At 41.5% G+C, this 18,028-nt stretch overlaps 1 protein-coding gene and 1 long non-coding RNA gene across 2 annotated transcripts; one reads left to right on the forward strand and one right to left on the reverse strand.

Moving 5' to 3' along the window:
• Positions 1-221: 221 nt before the first annotated feature.
• LOC115931267 (CMT1A duplicated region transcript 15 protein-like) lies at positions 222-1,418 on the forward strand. The gene is made up of 3 exons (XM_031003467.2): positions 222-395; positions 661-809; positions 1,080-1,418. The coding sequence occupies exons 1-3, from the start codon at positions 332-334 to the stop codon at positions 1,233-1,235; spliced, it is 369 nt and encodes a 122-aa protein (XP_030859327.1). The 5' UTR covers positions 222-331; the 3' UTR covers positions 1,236-1,418.
• A 5,617-nt stretch (positions 1,419-7,035) lies between these two features.
• Positions 7,036-17,609, reverse strand: LOC129527920 (uncharacterized). The gene is made up of 2 exons (XR_008673013.2): positions 12,324-17,609; positions 7,036-10,163 (listed from the first exon to the last, which is right to left on the reverse strand). It is a non-coding gene; the product is annotated as an uncharacterized lncRNA (long non-coding RNA).
• Positions 17,610-18,028: the final 419 nt, after the last annotated feature.

Consider the following 18,028-nt stretch of genomic DNA (forward strand, 5'->3'; position numbering starts at 1 on the left):
AGCAGACCCTGGGTGGACATAACAGTGTACAGGTAAGGAGGTGACCTGGGGGGAGGGTGAGTAGTCAGCAGCCCAGTGGAGTCCTGAGCAGGTCTTATGGAAGGAAGGGGCCTAGGGGACAGAACCGTAAAGAAGCGACCTCACTTCCTGGATGATGACCACACGAACAGAACTTAGAACTCTGGTAACCAGGCACCCATATCCTAGAGTCAGCGCCGTAAACAGCTCACTTGGTGGGAGTCGCTCAAGAGAGCAAGATGTTCTCGTGTTGCTTCCCCACTTCGAGAGGTTGCTGCTTCAGGAACGGAGGGAGTGAGAGCCTTTTCCGACGATGCCGAAGAAGGCTCATCCCTCACCCCAGACGCCTGTCGCCCGTTGTAATAAGGCGCATCCAGGTACCACAGGACAGCCTGGGGCAGGCCCTAGCAGGCTAGGCCACACCAGAGATCCCATTGGGACTGCAACTGCACACTGTCCTTGTCCAGGAGATTCGGGAGCTCATTGAGGCACAGACATGTGGTGAGGTGGCCTGCAGCCTGGAAGACTTTGCGGGGCTGGTGCTTTTGGGCTGGAATTCCCTTAAATTCAGTGAGGTCGTTTCTGTGTTTGGAAATTCCAGTGGAAAGTGACTGATTCTGGTGACCCTTTCTCCTTTCTCAGCTCCTGGTCCATGTGCAGAAGTAAGAGCACTGCCAGCACCAGCGGCGGAGCCAGAGCCAGCATGGGAAGAGGCCCCTCCAGAGAGAGTGCTGGAGCTGGAGGGAGCTCCAGCCAAGGACCAGACCAACGAGGAGCTGCCTGAAATCACGGCACGTACCGTAGCCACTAGCCCTAACCCTGGAGCTGAAAGCGTGGCTGGAGAGAGAAGTGGGAGGGAGGGGGTGACCAGCACAGCCCCAGCCAGCAGCTCCCATGCTGCCCCTAGTCCTGGGCACGGTGGCAAACATGCAGGCAGAGAGCAGGGCATTTGGCCTGGCCTCCTGTACCTCGCTGGAGAGAGGCTTCTCTCATTCACTAGAACCACAGCCCTGCTGCTGCAGGTCCGTTTATTCTCCTGATCCTGGTTTGTCTCTGTGCAGGAGGTGCCGGAGAGCATTAAAAGAAGGCTGGGAAGAAGAGTTCCAGCAGCTACTCCTGCTCCCAGAGGCAACCTCCTCCTCCAGGCATGGATGCGGGTCCACAGCTGGGCATCCAGGCTGTTTGCCCCTAATGTGCTGCCCGGGACAGGCCCTTAACAGGCGGGCAGTGGGTGAGGGGACCAGGAGGTGGCTCCAAAGGGTAAAGCAAACAAAGCTTTTAAAGACAGCCGTTGTGCCCCAGGCTCTCCATGCCGCCACCTGCCCTACCATTTATTAATAGTGTTAGAATTACAAGTTGATGAAACGAGATTACAATAAAGTTTGATTTCTGAAACTTCATGCTTTTTTGAACTCCCTAATGTTAGATGGTGTTTTTGAGGCTATCCTGAAAATCTCTGATAGTTGTGTCTTTTCTTGTGGTTGTTTGTGTGGCTGAATTACCATCGAGTCAACTGTTATTGGAAACCTTTCAGGTATGGCTTTTAGAAGACCTTGACCTACTCTTGCCTGTTTTGACTCTCTGGTTTATTGTGGAAAGAGGGATGATTTAGGCTCATGTCTCCGGCAGATCATTCACCTTTTGCCATCAAGGATTTGGCATCAGAGTTTCCAAGAATTATGTGTGCAAGTTGATATGCTGCTACTTTAGCTAATCTGGGTGTCAAAACAGAATGCCATAGACTAGGTAGCATAGAAAATTGATTTCTCACAGTTCTGGAGATGGTAAAATCCAAGGTCAAATTGTCAGCAGATTCCGTGGGGCTGACTTCCTGGTTCATAGACAGCCATCTTTTTTACTGTGTCTTTACATGACAGAAGGGGTGACGGAGCTCTCTGCAGTCCCTTTGAAGGGGCACCAATTCCATTCATGAGGTCCCTGCCTTCATGAACTGAATCACCTGCCAAGGCCCCACCTCCAAATATCATCACATAGAATTAGAATTCAACACATGAATTTAAGGAGGACAATCACATTTGCTTCACAGAATCAGGTCACCCATATGCACTCACAGGAAATCTCTAATCTCCTGTTAAGTATTTGCTGGTCCCCTCTGGGTTTAGGGAATTTTTTTTCTTTAAGAGAAATGGTCTTTCATGTGATCCATGGTTTATTCATAGAAAAGCACTGTGAGTTCATACACTTGCTAAAAAGAAGGGCAATTGTGAGACGAAAATGAGAGTGACCTCTCTCCCTCTCTTCTTTTCAACCAACTCATTGGACTGAGATGTTATAGGGTCTCTTGGCTGGGCAGTAGGACGTGAGTAGCCACAAACGGCAAATACAACTTCTTGGTCAGTTTGGAGTAGAAAAGGTGACATTTTGTCAACGAAAGAAAAAGTAAAGCAGATGGAGAAGTTCTTAGTTCGCATTCTAGCTATACGAACCCTTCCCTATCAAACCCCACCCCCAGCTAAGGAACTAAGACATAAAAGAGTAAACACCAAGGCACTGGTAATCAACTGACTCTTCTGAATGCTCTTGCTATCTCCTACAATAATTCCAGGCTGAGTATAGGGGTCAGGAAGGTAGCAGGAACATGATGATTCACTGTGGAGGTCAGCCAGGGCTAAGACAGGGTTGCCCACTGGGGCTAGAAATTAGGAAGGGAGAGGCTAAGTGCAGACCAGCCCTAGCCTCCAAGTCAGCAAGCAATGAGACTGTGACAAAAGCAGGCAGAGAAAGGCAGGGGAAGAAAGCAAGTACGGGGTGAGAAGAGAACTGTGCAGTGAAAACAGCCAATCTGATGGCAGAGGGAGACTGGTGCTTAGAAGCTCATTTGGTGAGAGAGGATGAATAGAGGAGGCACAGAGATGGGGAACATTTAACTAGTGAGAGAGATTTAAGACGAATGGGAAGAGAAATCTCGCAAAAAGGACACATTCATGCAGATCCTCAAAGAGGAACATGCAGTCACCCCACATGTAGAAATACACTCAGTTACACATATAAAAACACAGATGCATGGAGAGCAAGCATACACACAGACACATATCTCTACACATGCACTCACGTGTGCCCAGATACACACACACTAAACATGCAAGACATGAGAGCATTTACACATAGATATGCATCCTCACATGCAAGCAAATGTTACAACCTCACACAGGGACCCACATTCCAGTGTGCACATATCCACACAGGTACACAGCCATAGAACTGACATACATACACATCAACATATAATGTGCACATACAGACAGGCACGCGCAGATATATCTATGCACATAGACACATGTACTCAGTCATACAGATACACACACTCTCTAACACAAAGGTGACCAGTGTAGATGAATACTGTGAGCTCAGTGGCTTCCCAGACCTTCATCTTTTCCCTGCTCTTGTTTCAAAGGTGCTCAGCAGACTCCTGGCGAGGCTGTGTGAGGCAGGGGCAGGACCTTCAGAGTCCTCACAGCTTTGTGAGGCAAAAGTCTGAGTCCAGTCCTGGCCTCTGCCGCTCACCCACCACTGGGCTATTAATGCCCTGTCTGTAGGCGAGAGATTCTGCATAGACTAGTCTTGGGATTTTTTCTAACTGTCCATTTTTCTCCTTGGCACACCCACTATCCCACTGGTAATGGCACACACTCTGCAAGGGAAACCTGAGAAATGGTTGTGAGTCTCCTCAGACAATAAGCATACCCTCCCACCCACAGCTACCTCAAGTGCCCATCAAATCAGAACCAGAATTATAAATACTTACGACTTTACAGTAATTGGCAACACATATACTATAGTACTTACAGTACCATAAATGCATCTGTTTCTCTGGTGAAGCAATCTCTGAGATGGAACAGTGTTCTGTGTTTGCCAAGGGAGACAGGGCCAATGCCCAGGACACGCAGGACATAGGGGCAGAAAGTGGCATATCGTGGGGGTTTCTGGTCGATCTGCAAGGCCCAGCTTCTCCATGAACAGTGGGCTGTAGTGAGAAGCTTGCCAAGGTATGCATATCGACTGGAGTTGGACTCTCCCCGTCCTTAGCCCTGTGGTCCTTTGGCCTCAGCCACAGGTGCTCAGAGTCCTCTCAGGGTGGACAAATGTTTCAGTGTCGTTGGCCTGACCTGATACTACCTGGAGACCCAGGCTGCCGGGCTGGTGAGCTATCTGCTTTCTCAGCCAAAGGGCTCTCGAACCAGCAGCATCAGCTGGTTATAACCACTAAAAAAATCTGTATGAAGAGATACTCTTTAAAAAAAAAACTATATATAAATTGAAATATAATTCTAAAGGAAACGTCCAAACAACCCAAAGGAAGCAGGAAAAAGAAAACAGAAATAATAAGCAGAGACACAAACAGAAAACAAAAAATTATTATGCCCTAACATATCAGTAAATATATTAAATGTAATGATCTAAATACACCAATTAAAAGACACATTGCCAGAGCAGACTTTTTTAAATGATTCAACTATACAGTGTGTAGAAAAAATTCACTGCAAATATAATGATTACAGGCAGGTTGAAAATAAAAAAATAAAAATGATACATCCTGAAATATTAATCTACAAGGAACGGTCATTATATTATCAGATAAAGTATATTTCAGCACAAAGAAAATGACCAGAGACTGAGAGGAATATTACATAATGATAAAAGGGTCAATTCACTGAGACATAGTGAGCCTAAATGTTCATGCATCTTTAAACATCAGAGCTGCAAAATAATGTCAAGCTAAAACTAATAGAACTGAAAGGAAAAATAAATAAATCCACAAATACAGTTGGAGACTTCAACACCTCTCAATAACCCAATTAAAGCAGTCCTAGGAGGGAACTAAATGTAACTAAAATGCTCACATTAGAAAAGAGGAAAGGTCTCAAATCAATAACGTATGCTTCCACCTCTAGAACCTAGAAAAAGAAGCACAAAATATACCAAAAGCAAGAAAAAGAAGGAAATAATAAAGATAAAAGTAGAAATCAATGAAACTGAAACCAAATCAATGAGCTGGTTCTTGGAACAAATTGATAAAATTGACAAACTTCTGACAAGATCAACAAAGAAAAAAAGACATAACGGCACAAATTAATATCAGAAATAAAACAGGGATACCATTACAGATTCTGCAGACATCAAAAGGATAATGAAGAATACTAATACAATTCTACAAATATTAATTTGACAACATACAGAAAATGGACCCGTTTCACTGAAAAACACAGATAATTAAAATGATCCTAGAAATATTAAGGAAACTGAATATGTAATTTTATAACACACACACAAAAATCTCCGAGCTCAGATGGTTTTACTTAAGATTTCTACCAAGTGTTTAAAGAATGAATGCTAATTCCATATAATCTTTTTAAGAAAACAGAAGAAACGCTTTCCAATTCATTTTATGAAGCTACTATTACCCTGATACCAAAACCAGACAAACTATATACAAAACCCAAAAATTTGTTAAAAGGGAAAAAAGAAACTATGGACTAATATCCCTCATGAATATACAGTAATTCACCCTTTCTCCCATCCACTGTTCCGCAGTTTCACTTTCCTGGGTTTGTTACTCACGGTCAGCCACAGCCTGAAAATATTAAATGGAAAATTCCTGAAATAATTTATGAGCTTTAAACTGCATGCCTTGCTGAGTAGTGTGATGAAATCTTGCATTGTCCTGCTCCATCCCAGCTGTGAGGTAGATCCTCCCCTTTGTCCATCGCATCCACGCTGTATACTTCACCTGCCCCTTAGTCACTTAGTAGCCAACAGTTATCAGATCTACTGTGGTGGTATTGCAGTACTTGTGTTCAAATAATGCTTGTTTTACTTCATAATGGCCCCAAAGCACAAGAGCAGTGATATGGTTTGGCTGTGTCCCCAACCAAATCTCATCTTGAATTGTAACTCCCACAATTCCCACATGTCGTGGGAGGAACCTGCTGGGAGGTGATTGAAGTACAGGGGTGCATCTTTCCTGCACTGTTCTTGTGATAGTGAATGAGCCTCACAAGATCTGATGGTTTTCAAAACGGGAGTCTCCCTGTACAAGCTTTCTCTTTGCCAGCTGCCATCCATGTAAGACATGACTTGCTCCTTCTTGCCTTCCACCATGATTGCGAGGCCTCCCCAGCCATGTGGAACTGTAAGTCCAGTACACCTCTTTATTTGGTAAATTTCTCAGTCTCAGGTATGTCTTTATCAGCAGCATGAAAATGGACTAATACGAGTAGTGATGGTAGCAATTTGGATATGCCCAAGAGAAGCCATAAAGTGCTGCCTTTAAGTGAAAGGGTAAAAGCTTTCAATTTAAGGAAAAAAAAAAATTCGTATGCTGAGCTTGCTAAGATTTACAGTAAGAAAAAAAATCTATTTGTGAAATTGGCCGGGTGCTGTGGCTCACGCCTGTAATCCCAGCACTTTGGGAGGCCGAGGCTCGCGGATCATGACGTCAGGAGATCGAGACCATCCTGGCTAACATGGTGAAACCCCGTCTCTACTAAAAATACAAAAAAAATTAGCCAGGCCAGGTGGTGGGTGCCTGTAGTCCCAGCTACTCGGGAGGCTGAGGCAGGAGAATGGCGTGAATCTGGAAGGCCGAGTTTGCCGTGAGCTGAGATTGTACCACTGCACTCCAGCCTGGGTGACAGAGCGAGACTCCGTCAAAAAAAAAAAAAAAAGACAATTTTTCCCAAATTCACATATAAATTCAATACAATTTCAATAAAAATTTCAGTAGGGTTTTTGTAGAACTTGACAAGATGATTCTTAAATGCATATGAAAGAATAAAAATTCAAGAATAGGCTAGACAATTGCAAAGAAGAAGGAGGAGAAGGAGGCAGAGAAGGAGGAAAAGAAAAAAGCGGGGTGGTTATCCTTTTGAATATTGATACTACATTATCATGTAAAACTATACTAAACAATGTGATATTGCCACAGGGAATAGAGAGCGTAGGAATAAAACCACTTAGATATGTAAATGTGGAATATGACAGAGATAACATCACAAATCACTGGGCAAAGAATGAGAGTCTTTATTAAATGATGCTGAGACATCACCATATAGGAAAAGATAGATTCAACTATTTATATGAAAGACGGTAAAATTGGGTACTACTTCATAGCATACTTAAAGTTGCCTAAATGTGAAAAGCTAAATTTAAAAAGAATATATAGAAGAATATCTTGATGACATCTGAGTACTGCCATATTACTTATAATGCTAAAAGCGTAAACCATATTGAGAAAAGAAAGTATTGAGAATGTAACTACATTAAACTAAATACTTCCATGTATCAAGATGACAACAAAAAGAAGGTCAATAGCTACCACGGGAAGGTGTTTACAACCTATGTAACTCACTTTATTCAGCAGAATGTCATAGAATTCATTTAAAATCAGACAAAATGAAAATCCAAGAAAAAAATAAGCATAAATAGATAACAAGCATATGAAAAGATGCTCTTACCTCTCTAGCAATCAAAGAAGAGTGCAAATGAGAATAATGAAATACCACCTCACATCAGTCAGATTAGCAAAAATCAGCGAACTCAATGATACAAAGAATTGATGGAGTTAGCGGGAAATGGAAAACTTATACAGTGCTGGCAGAACTGCAAATTGGTACAATTACTTTGAAGAGCAATTTTGGAATAACTAAAAAAAAAATGTTAATATGAGTAATCTACCAAGCAGAAATTTGGCTTCTAGATGTTTACCAGAGAGTAAAAGCACAAGGATGTACATTCAAGACTATTCATTGCAACATTGTTCATAATAGCAAAATAACTGGAAAAAGACCCCATAAATGTTATAAGATTATATACTTTTTAAAAAGGAGAGAAGTCCTATGTATAGCTTTTTATGGTTGCATACATGTTTAGAGAAAGTATATAATGATACACAGCAATATCCATATAGCAATGGGATACGGCAAAGGGCTCCAGGGCCAGATTGCCTGTGTTGGAATCCTGGCACACCAGCTGTGTGGCCTTGGACAAGCTGCTTAACCAATTTTTTTCTCAACCTCTCATCTATAAAATGAGGGATAATAATAGTATCTATGTCATATGTCTGCGGTGGACATTTAAGGAGTTAATGTATGTAAAGTGCTTAGAATACTGCCTGGCATATAGCAAATTTGCGGTTTTTATTACCATCATTACCATCATCATTGTTGCTGTCATCAACATCATCATCAAGACAATGGTTACCTCTGGGAAGTACGGGGGAAGGATAGAGAGAAATCTACAGCTTTATGTATAAGTAAATATGCCTACATATTAACATATATTAAATTTGAGTTTAATATGAATATTGTTAGGTGTATTTTAGTATATGGCTATTGATGTCATATAACTGGGATTTTGCTGTGCGTTTCTGATAGTTCATATATTAAAAGTGTTTTTTATGTAAAAAACATGAATATTCTGTGAAATATAATGGAAAAATGTTTAAACTCTATTATGGATTGAGTGACTATAAGATGAAGGTATTCTAGGAACACATTTTTGGACAAATACTTGACAGCTAGCTAGCAACAACCATGTTACAACTGCAAGTTACAAGTTAATATTTGAAAAAAGAAAAACCAGAGAAGTGAAAAGTATTTCTTTTTAGGCACATTTGAGATCCAAAGTAGCAGGAAAAAGGAGAGAAATGCAGTTTCTAGGGAGGACTTAAACACAGAGGACCTGGAGATGCCACAGAAATACTGTTAGTTGATATAAGTATTAGAAAAATATATTCCCTGAGAAAACTATTACAATATCCTGCAGAACATTTATTCATTTTAAAATGAATATTTATTGTTCTTGAATTATGTATGCATTTATGTTTTCTGTTTGTCTTTTTGCCTGAGGCAGACTTCAGCTATATTTTAAAGAGAAACATAAAGGAAACTTTTATATTCTTCATGTGCATATACCATAATGAAGGCTTTTGTGGCTGTATTCCTAGAAAGACGATTCTCTGTCCTGGTGCTTTCAGTGGCAAGTGAAAATAGCCATCGATACCTTGCTTAAACAACAGAGCTTCATTGTTTGCAATCCTAAGGAGTCTGGAAGGAAGCCATCCTAGGGTTGGTTCAGCTGCTCAACAACACCCACAAGACTCAGGCTTCTTCTGACTGCTTGTTTGGCCCTCCTGTGTGTTGGGATGTTTTGCCCAAGGTCATGAGATAGCTGCAGCAACACTAAGCATCATGTCTTCCCACAGCTAAGTTCAAAGGCAGAAACAAATGGGGGAGCAGAACCCTTGCTTACCTCCTGTTTTATCAGGCAGAAGAATCTTTCCCAGATGCCCCTCAAGAGAACTTCTCTTCCACCACCTTGGTGACCAGAACTGAGTCATGTGGCCATCCCTAAATGGTTCACTGGCAAATGGAATTGGGATTGTCATGACTGTGCGAGGCTCATCACGAATTTGTCTCCTAGGACTGGAATCATACCCTTCTGGCCTATTGCCACCTGTATCTAAACTAAACTAGGGTTGTATTATCAAGGAGAAAGAGCCACAAAGAGGAACACAGGCGAGTCTTACCAAATGGAAAAAGCAAAGGCAGAAAACAGAGAAAACACAGAATCATATATTACCTACTCAGTTTTCTCTGATGAGATATTTCACTTGTGGCAGACACTATTGGCTGTTGGGAATTACCCACCTCTTTCCTGACAGGAGTACCAGATTTGTTTATATATTGGATGGCCAAGTGTTTTCCAAAGGACTCACCTAGTGGTGAATCTTCATTGCTCTGTACCCATTGCGGTAAGTCCATCCCTGTTGCCAGCGACTGCTTCAGGAATGAGAAACGGAATGTGAAGAGAAATCTTCGGTGGAGCCTCCAGAAAGGGGCAGGAGAGAGGAGACCCTCTCCCTGGTCATGGAGCATTGTGGTGTAAGGGTGTCTTTACTGTCACTGCTGCTGCCATGGTGCAAGCCTGAAGGGTGCAGGGCTTTAGCCACCATAGTGAAAATGGGTCCTGGGTGATATTGTTGAGCTCTAGATTAATTAGCCGTTTAACCACTCGACTCCCAAACTTCTTGGAATGTGAAATAATCATTTCTCTTCTTGGCTTAGGCCATTTTTGTTTGATTTTTCTGTTGCTTGCAGTCAAATCATCCTGATATCATACTCACACTGAAATGTATAAAGCAAGAAATTTAGTGAGAGATTTTAAAAATCTAGATAGACAAGGAGCTAACAGAAACACATCTGGCTGCTTTAAACTGGTTGAATCCACATGTTCAGAATAATCAAGTCCCACAATATTTAAAGAAAACCTTTTATTAAAGGTGTTCTATGTATAGGACTTTTCTGTGCCCCACGATGAGACAGAGACTGAGAGGGCATAGGGATACAAAAACGTACAAAATGCGTGATCCTTAAATACAAGAAGTTTGTAATACAGTTGAGGAGAACACTGACAGTAAAAATCCTAAATGACACATCAGTTTTAAGGTAATCCTACTATTTTCAAGGATGGCACCTATTATCAACCAAGTAACAAATTGTTCTATCATATCATAATGCATCAAATGTTAGAATCCCTCACCACACAAAAATCACTGGGTCCTAAAGTATACAAGACAAATCTTTAAATTCGTTAGATCGGTCCTTCTTTTGAAATAGCTGCTGACACCTGTAATCCCAGCACTTTGGGAGGCCAAGACGGGTGGATCACGAGGTCAGGAGATTGAGACCATCCTGGCTAACATGCTGAAACCCCATCTCTACTAAAAATACAAAAAATTAGCTGGGCGTGGTGGTGGGCACCTGTAGTCCCAGCTACTCGGGAGGCTGAGGCAGGAGAATGGCGTGAACCCGGGAGGTGGAGCTTGCAGTGAGCCGAGATCCTGCCACTGCACTCCAGCCTGGGCGACAAAGTGAGACTCCGTCTCAAAAAAGAAAAAAAAAAAAAAAAAAAGAAACAGCTGCTGACATCTGAATAGATTTACTTTACCCCTAAGCAAACTGAAAATTCATAAGACATATGTCCAATTTTTCACTGAAGCATTTTACCATTTATGAACAATCATAGACTCATTCATTTAGTAGAGTCTAAATTAATGAGACTCACTGTATTTGCATTTGAGTATGGTGATTTCCAATTTGATGGTTTATCTTTAAATTTGTGGATGAAAATAAAACTAACAGAGATGGCAGAGAGCAGGCTGACCTGCTCACACTTGATGTATATGTTTTGGTATTTGTGGAGAAAGTGCCCAAGGCAAGAAAGACTGTAAGTAGTGATGGGTGCATTCTGCCTTCCTCGGGACCCTGAAGGAGATGAAGAGTGCTAAGCCTTGGCAGGAAGGCAGCAACCCAGATATGAAATACTTGGGTTCTGAATATGTCTACCAGAGCATATATTTATCAAAATTCCATTCTAGACCATAAAGCAGATGCATCAATAAATAAAGCAGTAGCTCTCATTAGCTAAGTCAGGTTTGTTTCGTATTTTGTTGTAGTGACTTCTAAATAAACTTTGGTTGTAGTGTGAGTGATTTAGCAGCCCTGGCTTTATTTTAATTTTCTAATATTTAATTGACAAAATATTATATATATTCAAGGTGTACAATGTGATGATTTGGTATGCATATACATTGTGTGCTGACTACCACAAATTAGTTAACACATCCATTACCACCCGTAGTTACATGTGTGTGTATGAGAGAAAAAGAGAGAGACGAGGTCGCTTAAAATCTGCTCGCTTACAATCTTCATGTAAACAATACAGTATTATTAACTATAATCACCATGCTGTACATTAGATCCCCAGAGCTTACTCGTCTTATAACTGAAAGTTTGTACTCTTTGAGCATCTCCCCATTTCTCCCACTCTCCAGCATCAAGGGATGAGGGGGTGTTTCAATTTCTAAAACATTCTCTTCATTAGAATGACTACTATCTCTATTAGTCCATTCTTGCATTGCTATATAGAAATACGTGAGACTGGGCCAGGAGCGGTGGCTCACACCTGTAATCCCAGCACTTTGGGAGGCCAAGGCGGATGGATCACGAGGTCAAGAGATCGAGATCATCCTGGCCAACATGGTGAAACCCCGTCTCTACTAAAAATACAAAAATTAGCTGGGCGTGGTGGCGGGCACCTGTAGTCCCAGCTACTCGGGAGGCTGAAGCAGGAGAATCACTTGAACTCGGGAGGCGGAGGTTGCAGTGAGCCGAGATGGCACCATTGCACTCCAGCAAAAAAAAGAAAAAAAAAGAAAAGAAAAGAAAAAAAAGAAATAACTGAGACTGGGTAATTTATAAAGAAAAGAGGTTTTGCTGGCTCACCGTTCTTCAAGCTGTACAGGAAGCATAGCAGTTTCTGCTTCTGGGGAGGGGTCGCTCAGGAAGTTTCCAATCATGGCAGAAGGGAAAGTGGGAGTGAGGTACTTCACAGGGCTGGAGAAGGAGGAAGAGAGAGAGTGGGAAGATGCCATACACTTTTAAACAACCAGAACTCAGGATAGCTCACTCACTCTCTGTCAGTGAGAACTGTACTGAGGGGCCAGTGCTAAACCATTCATGAGAAACTGCCCCCATGATTCAACCACCTCCCATCAGGCCCCACCTCCAAGGTTGAGGTTGCAATTGAATATGAGATTTGGGTGGGGACACGGATCCAAACCATATCACTGTAACGGGTATCCGCCCTCCACTTCTCATGGAATCCTGCAATCTTGGAGGAGAGCATTACTCCATTGATTGTTAAATGAGCCTGTTTTAGTGTCAAGGTCATGAAAGACAAGAAATGAAGCTGTCCCATATTGGAGGTGACTGAAGAGGTGTGATAACTTAGTGCAATGTGGTGTATCCTGGATTGAATCCTAGAGTAGAAAAAGGACATTAATGGAAAGACTGAGAAACCCCAAATAAATTCTGCAGTTCAGTTCATAGTATTACACCATGTTAATTTCTTAGTTTGGATTAATGTATCATGGCTACCTAAGACGCAACCGTAGGATGCAGAGCATACAAAAACACTCTGAATATCTTTACAGTAAATTTTTATTTTTTCTAGACATTTAAATTTACCACATCAGCCTAAATTAAACTTTTTAAAAGTAAAACACTTTTAATAAATTATCTTCTGTGTGACAGAAGATACAATGTGTTTTTCTCCAGAGAAACTGATGATGTTTGCAGAGTGATTATTGGGTATAGACCCTACTTTGAAGAAATTCATGCAGGTTGCTTGACTTTATTTCAAAGTAAATATAATGATCACTATATAGGCTATGTGGACATAGCTCATTTTCTCAGGTGAGATTTATGGAAGTGAGAAAAAGTTTAAAGTATACACTGGCAAGTCGGCTACTCATTACCCACTTGTCAGTTTGTTTACCAGCTGTGTTCTGAGAAAGAACTAGAGTTCTAGGAAGTTAAGAGGCAGGCCAAGGAGGTTACTGGGAAGTGAGAGTGTGGATCTTGGGTTTCCAGCCTTGTGTACGTAACAGCTATCCTTCAACCTATACTTTGGAGATATTTTCTGCATAAGATTTCATTTGGTTAAAATGTTGTATTGCATGGATTTGTCCATGGGGGTGTTCAGAGGTTCTCTTTGTATTTTTAAACTATTCGTATGGAAAATGTCAAATATCAACAAAAAATAGAGAAAATAGTTCAGTGAATCCTCATGTACTGATCAACCAGCTTCAATAATGATCAACTCGTGTCCATTCTTGTTTCATCTATACTATAATCACTCCCCCAGCAACAGCTCTCACGTGATTATTTTGCAGTAAATCCCAGACATTACATCATTTTATCTGTAAATATTTCTTTAAGTGATATCATTTTTGTAAAAAACATAACCACAATATCCTTATCATACCTTAAAAAATGAAAAATAGTGCCTCATCAAATTTAAATTTCCATAGTTACTCATAAGGTTTTTTTTTTTTATAGTGTGTTTAAACAAGATCCATGCCTTGTTTTTGGTTTTTATATCTCTTAATTGTCATATAATCTAAAGGTCCTGCCTTTTGGGATGGTTTGTTCATACTGCAGAGCTTTCCAGTTTCTGGGTTTTGCTGATTAGGTCCTTGTGGTATCATTTAACACATTCTTCTGTCTCTAGGCTTTTCTTCTGCTGACTGTTCTGTAAACATTCTTTTCCATGCTGGTCTCTGTTTTGGCACCAGTGGTGACCTCATTCACTGCCACGGCTTTATTCCAGCCCACTTGAGATATGCACACCCAATTGCTGGGTAGAAACCACCATTTAAGTAGCCCACAGTCACCTCCAATTTCAAAAAGTCTGTCTAAAACAGAGGGCACTGTCTTCTCTCCCTTCATCTACCAAGACTTCATCCCTCCAGTGTTCCTTCTCCTCAGGGAACGGAAACACATTCTGCACCAAGGTCCATGCCAGGAACATGGGCTCCATCTCTGACACCTTTTTCTTCTGCACCCCCTACATCCAATCCATTCCAGTCCCTGTTAATTCTCCCAGAACCATCTAACCTGTCCACTTCTCTCCATGTCCAAGGCCAGCAATCTTGTTGATGCCACTAGTATCTCTAATCCTGGATTGTTTTAGCAGCATCCTAACTAGTTTTCCCATCACAATTCCTGTGTTATTTGAAATTATTTTTTCATTCTGCATGTAGAATGGTCTCTTGAAAATAAACCTGATTGGGCTGGGCGTGATGGCTCATATCTGTAATTCCAGCACTTTGGGAGGGTGAGGCAAGTGGATCACCTGAGGTCAGGAGGTCAAGACCAGTCTGGCCAACATGGTGAAACCCCTTGTCTACTAAAAATACAAAAATTAGTCAGGCGTGGTGGTGGGCACTGGTAGTCCAGCTACTCAGGAGGCTGAGGCAGGAGAATCACTTGAACCCAGGAGGTGGAGGTTGCAGTGAGCTGAGATTGTGCCATTGCACTCCAGCCTGGGCAACAAAGTGAGACTCCATTTCAAAAAAAAAAAAGAAAGAAAATAAATCTGATCATGTTGCTCTCCTATTTAGAATATTCAATGGCTCTCTATTGCTCTGAGAATAAAAGCTAAATTGTTAAACACAGAAAGCCCTTTAGGATCTGAACCCTGCTTACTTTTCCAAATTCATTTCTCCCCTCCTTTCCCCCTACTTTCTATCCTGCACCCCAGTCATCAGAGACTTCTCCTGTATCTCCAAATGTGCCTCCAAGCTCTCATGCCTTTCTCCATTGCCCTCATTCCTTTCCCTCCTCACTTGCTTAAACCTTACTACTTGTGTGTGGACTTCTTCTGTTATGTGCCTTCGGATCCCCTCAGTGTAACCACCCAAGGACTGTTTTAGTTATTCCTCCAGTATGTTCTCACACACCTGGATTTAGCCCTAATCATAGCACTGCTTGTATCCCACTGCTTGTATGTGTATGTAGCAGTGCCTACTATGTGCTAAGCTTTGGTTAGGACCTGAGTATATGCAAAGAACACAACGTGCTTCCAACTCTTAAGGAGATTACTGTGTAGTATTTAATTAATGAATTGGCTGAATTGATAAGGAAATGTGATGGTTGATTTTATGTGTCAACTTGACTGGGTTAGGGATACCTAGATAACTACTAAAAATATTATTCTTGGGTGTGTCTGTGAGGTTGTTTCTAGAAGACATTAGCATTTGAATCCTTGGACTGAGTAAAGATTGCACTCACCAATGTGGGTGGGCATCGTTCAACCCATTAAGGGCCTGGATAGAATAATACAGTGGAGGAGCAATGCATTTGCTTTCTCTTCTAGAGCTGGGACATCTATCTTCTCCTGCCCGTGGACATCAGAGCTCCAAGTTCTTGGAACTCTGGACTCTGGAACTTACAGTGCCCCCCACCTCCTTCTCAGGCTTTTGACCTCAGACTGAAAATTACAGAATTGGCTTCCCTGGTTCTCCGGGCTTTGAACTCAAGACTTATTTACATAATTGGCTTTCCTGATTCTCCAACTTGCAGATGATGTATCATGGGACTTCTTGGCTTCCATAATCTTATGAACCAATTTCCCTAATAAATCTCTTCTTATATATCTCTCTACATATATATCCTATTGGTTCTGTTTCTCTGGAGAAACCAGACTAATACAAGGAATAAATGAATGATTCAATCAATTAACCAATGAGTAAAAATGCTCATGTAAATGCAACCTAGGTCTGAATAGATTGAGGGTAAACAAGATAACAATTCTGATTTTCAAAAACTTTTATCAAGCCGGGCACGGTGGCTCACGCCTGTAATCCCAGCACTTTGGGAGGCCGAAGCGGGCTGATCACCTGAGGTCAGGAGTTCGAGACCAGCCTGGCCAACATGGTGAAACGCTCTACTAAAAATACAAAAATTAGCCACGTGTGGTAGTGCATGCCTGTAATCCCAGCTACTCGGAAGGCTGAGGCAGGAGAATCACTTGAACCCGGGAGGCAGAGGTTGCAGTGAGCCCAGATTGCACCATTGCACTCCACCCTGGGGGACAAGAGTGAACCTCTGTCTTAAAACAAACAAATAAACAAACCAAAAAACTTTTATCAGCAGAAGTCCTTTTGTCTTTTAATACAAATTACTCAGATTCATTCAGTAACAAATCCATTATTCACTTAATTTTGCTTGACAGGGCTTTCTTAAATGTGGCAAAACAAATTTATATTCAAAGCATTTCCCACATAAAAATGATGAAGTTATAATACAGCACATAAAACTTTGTGATAAAGCTATTGGTTAACAGGCTTCTCATATTTAATAACTCCTTTGTAAATACAGGAGATAAATATTTTTGAAGACATTCTGGAAACAATTTCAGTAAAAAGTTAGATACAATATTATATATTTTTCTTTCAAAATACCAAAGTGTAGAATAGTCCCCCTTCTTTGTAAGATATACTACTAATATGAAGCTTCCATGACTGTTTATGACATATATCTCTGTATCAAAGAAAACCTGCTATGACTCTTTTTGAAACTATTAGTTGGTACACATTTAAAAAAATTTATGCCAGGCATGATGGCTCAAACCTGTAATCATAGCACTTTGGGATGCCAGGTTGGGCAGGTCTCTTTTTTTTTTTTTTTTGAGATGGAGTTTTGCTCTTGTTGCCCAGGCAGGAGTGCAATGGCACAATCTCAGCTCACTGCAATCTCCACCTCCTGGGATGAAGTGATCCTCCTGCCTCAGCCTCCCTAGCTGGGATTACAGGCATGTGCCACCATGCCCGGCTAATTTTGTATTTTTAGTAGAGTCAGGGTTTCTCCATGTTGGTTAGGCTGGTCTTGAACTCCTCACCTCAGGTGATCCACCCGCCTCAGCCTCCCAACGTGCTGGGATTACAGACATGAACCACTGCACCCAGCTGGGCAGATTTCTCGAGCCCTGGAGTTCGAGAGCAGATTGGGCAACATGGCAAAACTACATCTCTACAAAAAAATTCCCTAACAAATCTCTTCTTATATCTCTCTCTATATATATATGTATTCTATTGGTTCTGTTTCTCTGGAGAACCCAGGCTAATACAAGGAGTAAATGAATAAATGAACAAATAAATGAATCAATCAATGTAAATTCAACCTAGGTTTGAATAGACTAGGTTGCATTTAACCAGGCATGGTGGCACACACCTGTCATCCCACCTACTTGGGAGGCTGAGATGGGAGGATCAGTTGAGTGTGAGAGGTCAAGGCTGCAGTGAGCTATGATCATGCCATTGCACTCCAGCCTGGGTGACACTGCAAGATCCTGTCTCAAAAAAAAAAAGAAAATGTAGTTCCTAAAACAAGTCCATACTGCTAATATTTATACTGTTCTCCTTTAACAGATGGACTTGGGTCCTCTTTTGATTTGTCAATAATGCGACAAAGAAATTCTAGTTGCCTTTGTTGACATCCCTAAAGTAAGAGTCTTCCCACCAGCCCCTACCATGACCCCTCCCCTGCACTGTGGCTTCTCTGTGGCTCAATGTAATATAAGGGAGAGACCAGCATGGTCTGCAGACCTCAGAAAACAACATTACATCATCATGATACAAGAAAGT

This window comes from Gorilla gorilla, chromosome 19, assembly GCF_029281585.2.
Source record: "Gorilla gorilla gorilla isolate KB3781 chromosome 19, NHGRI_mGorGor1-v2.1_pri, whole genome shotgun sequence".
NCBI lineage: Eukaryota > Metazoa > Chordata > Mammalia > Primates > Hominidae > Gorilla > Gorilla gorilla.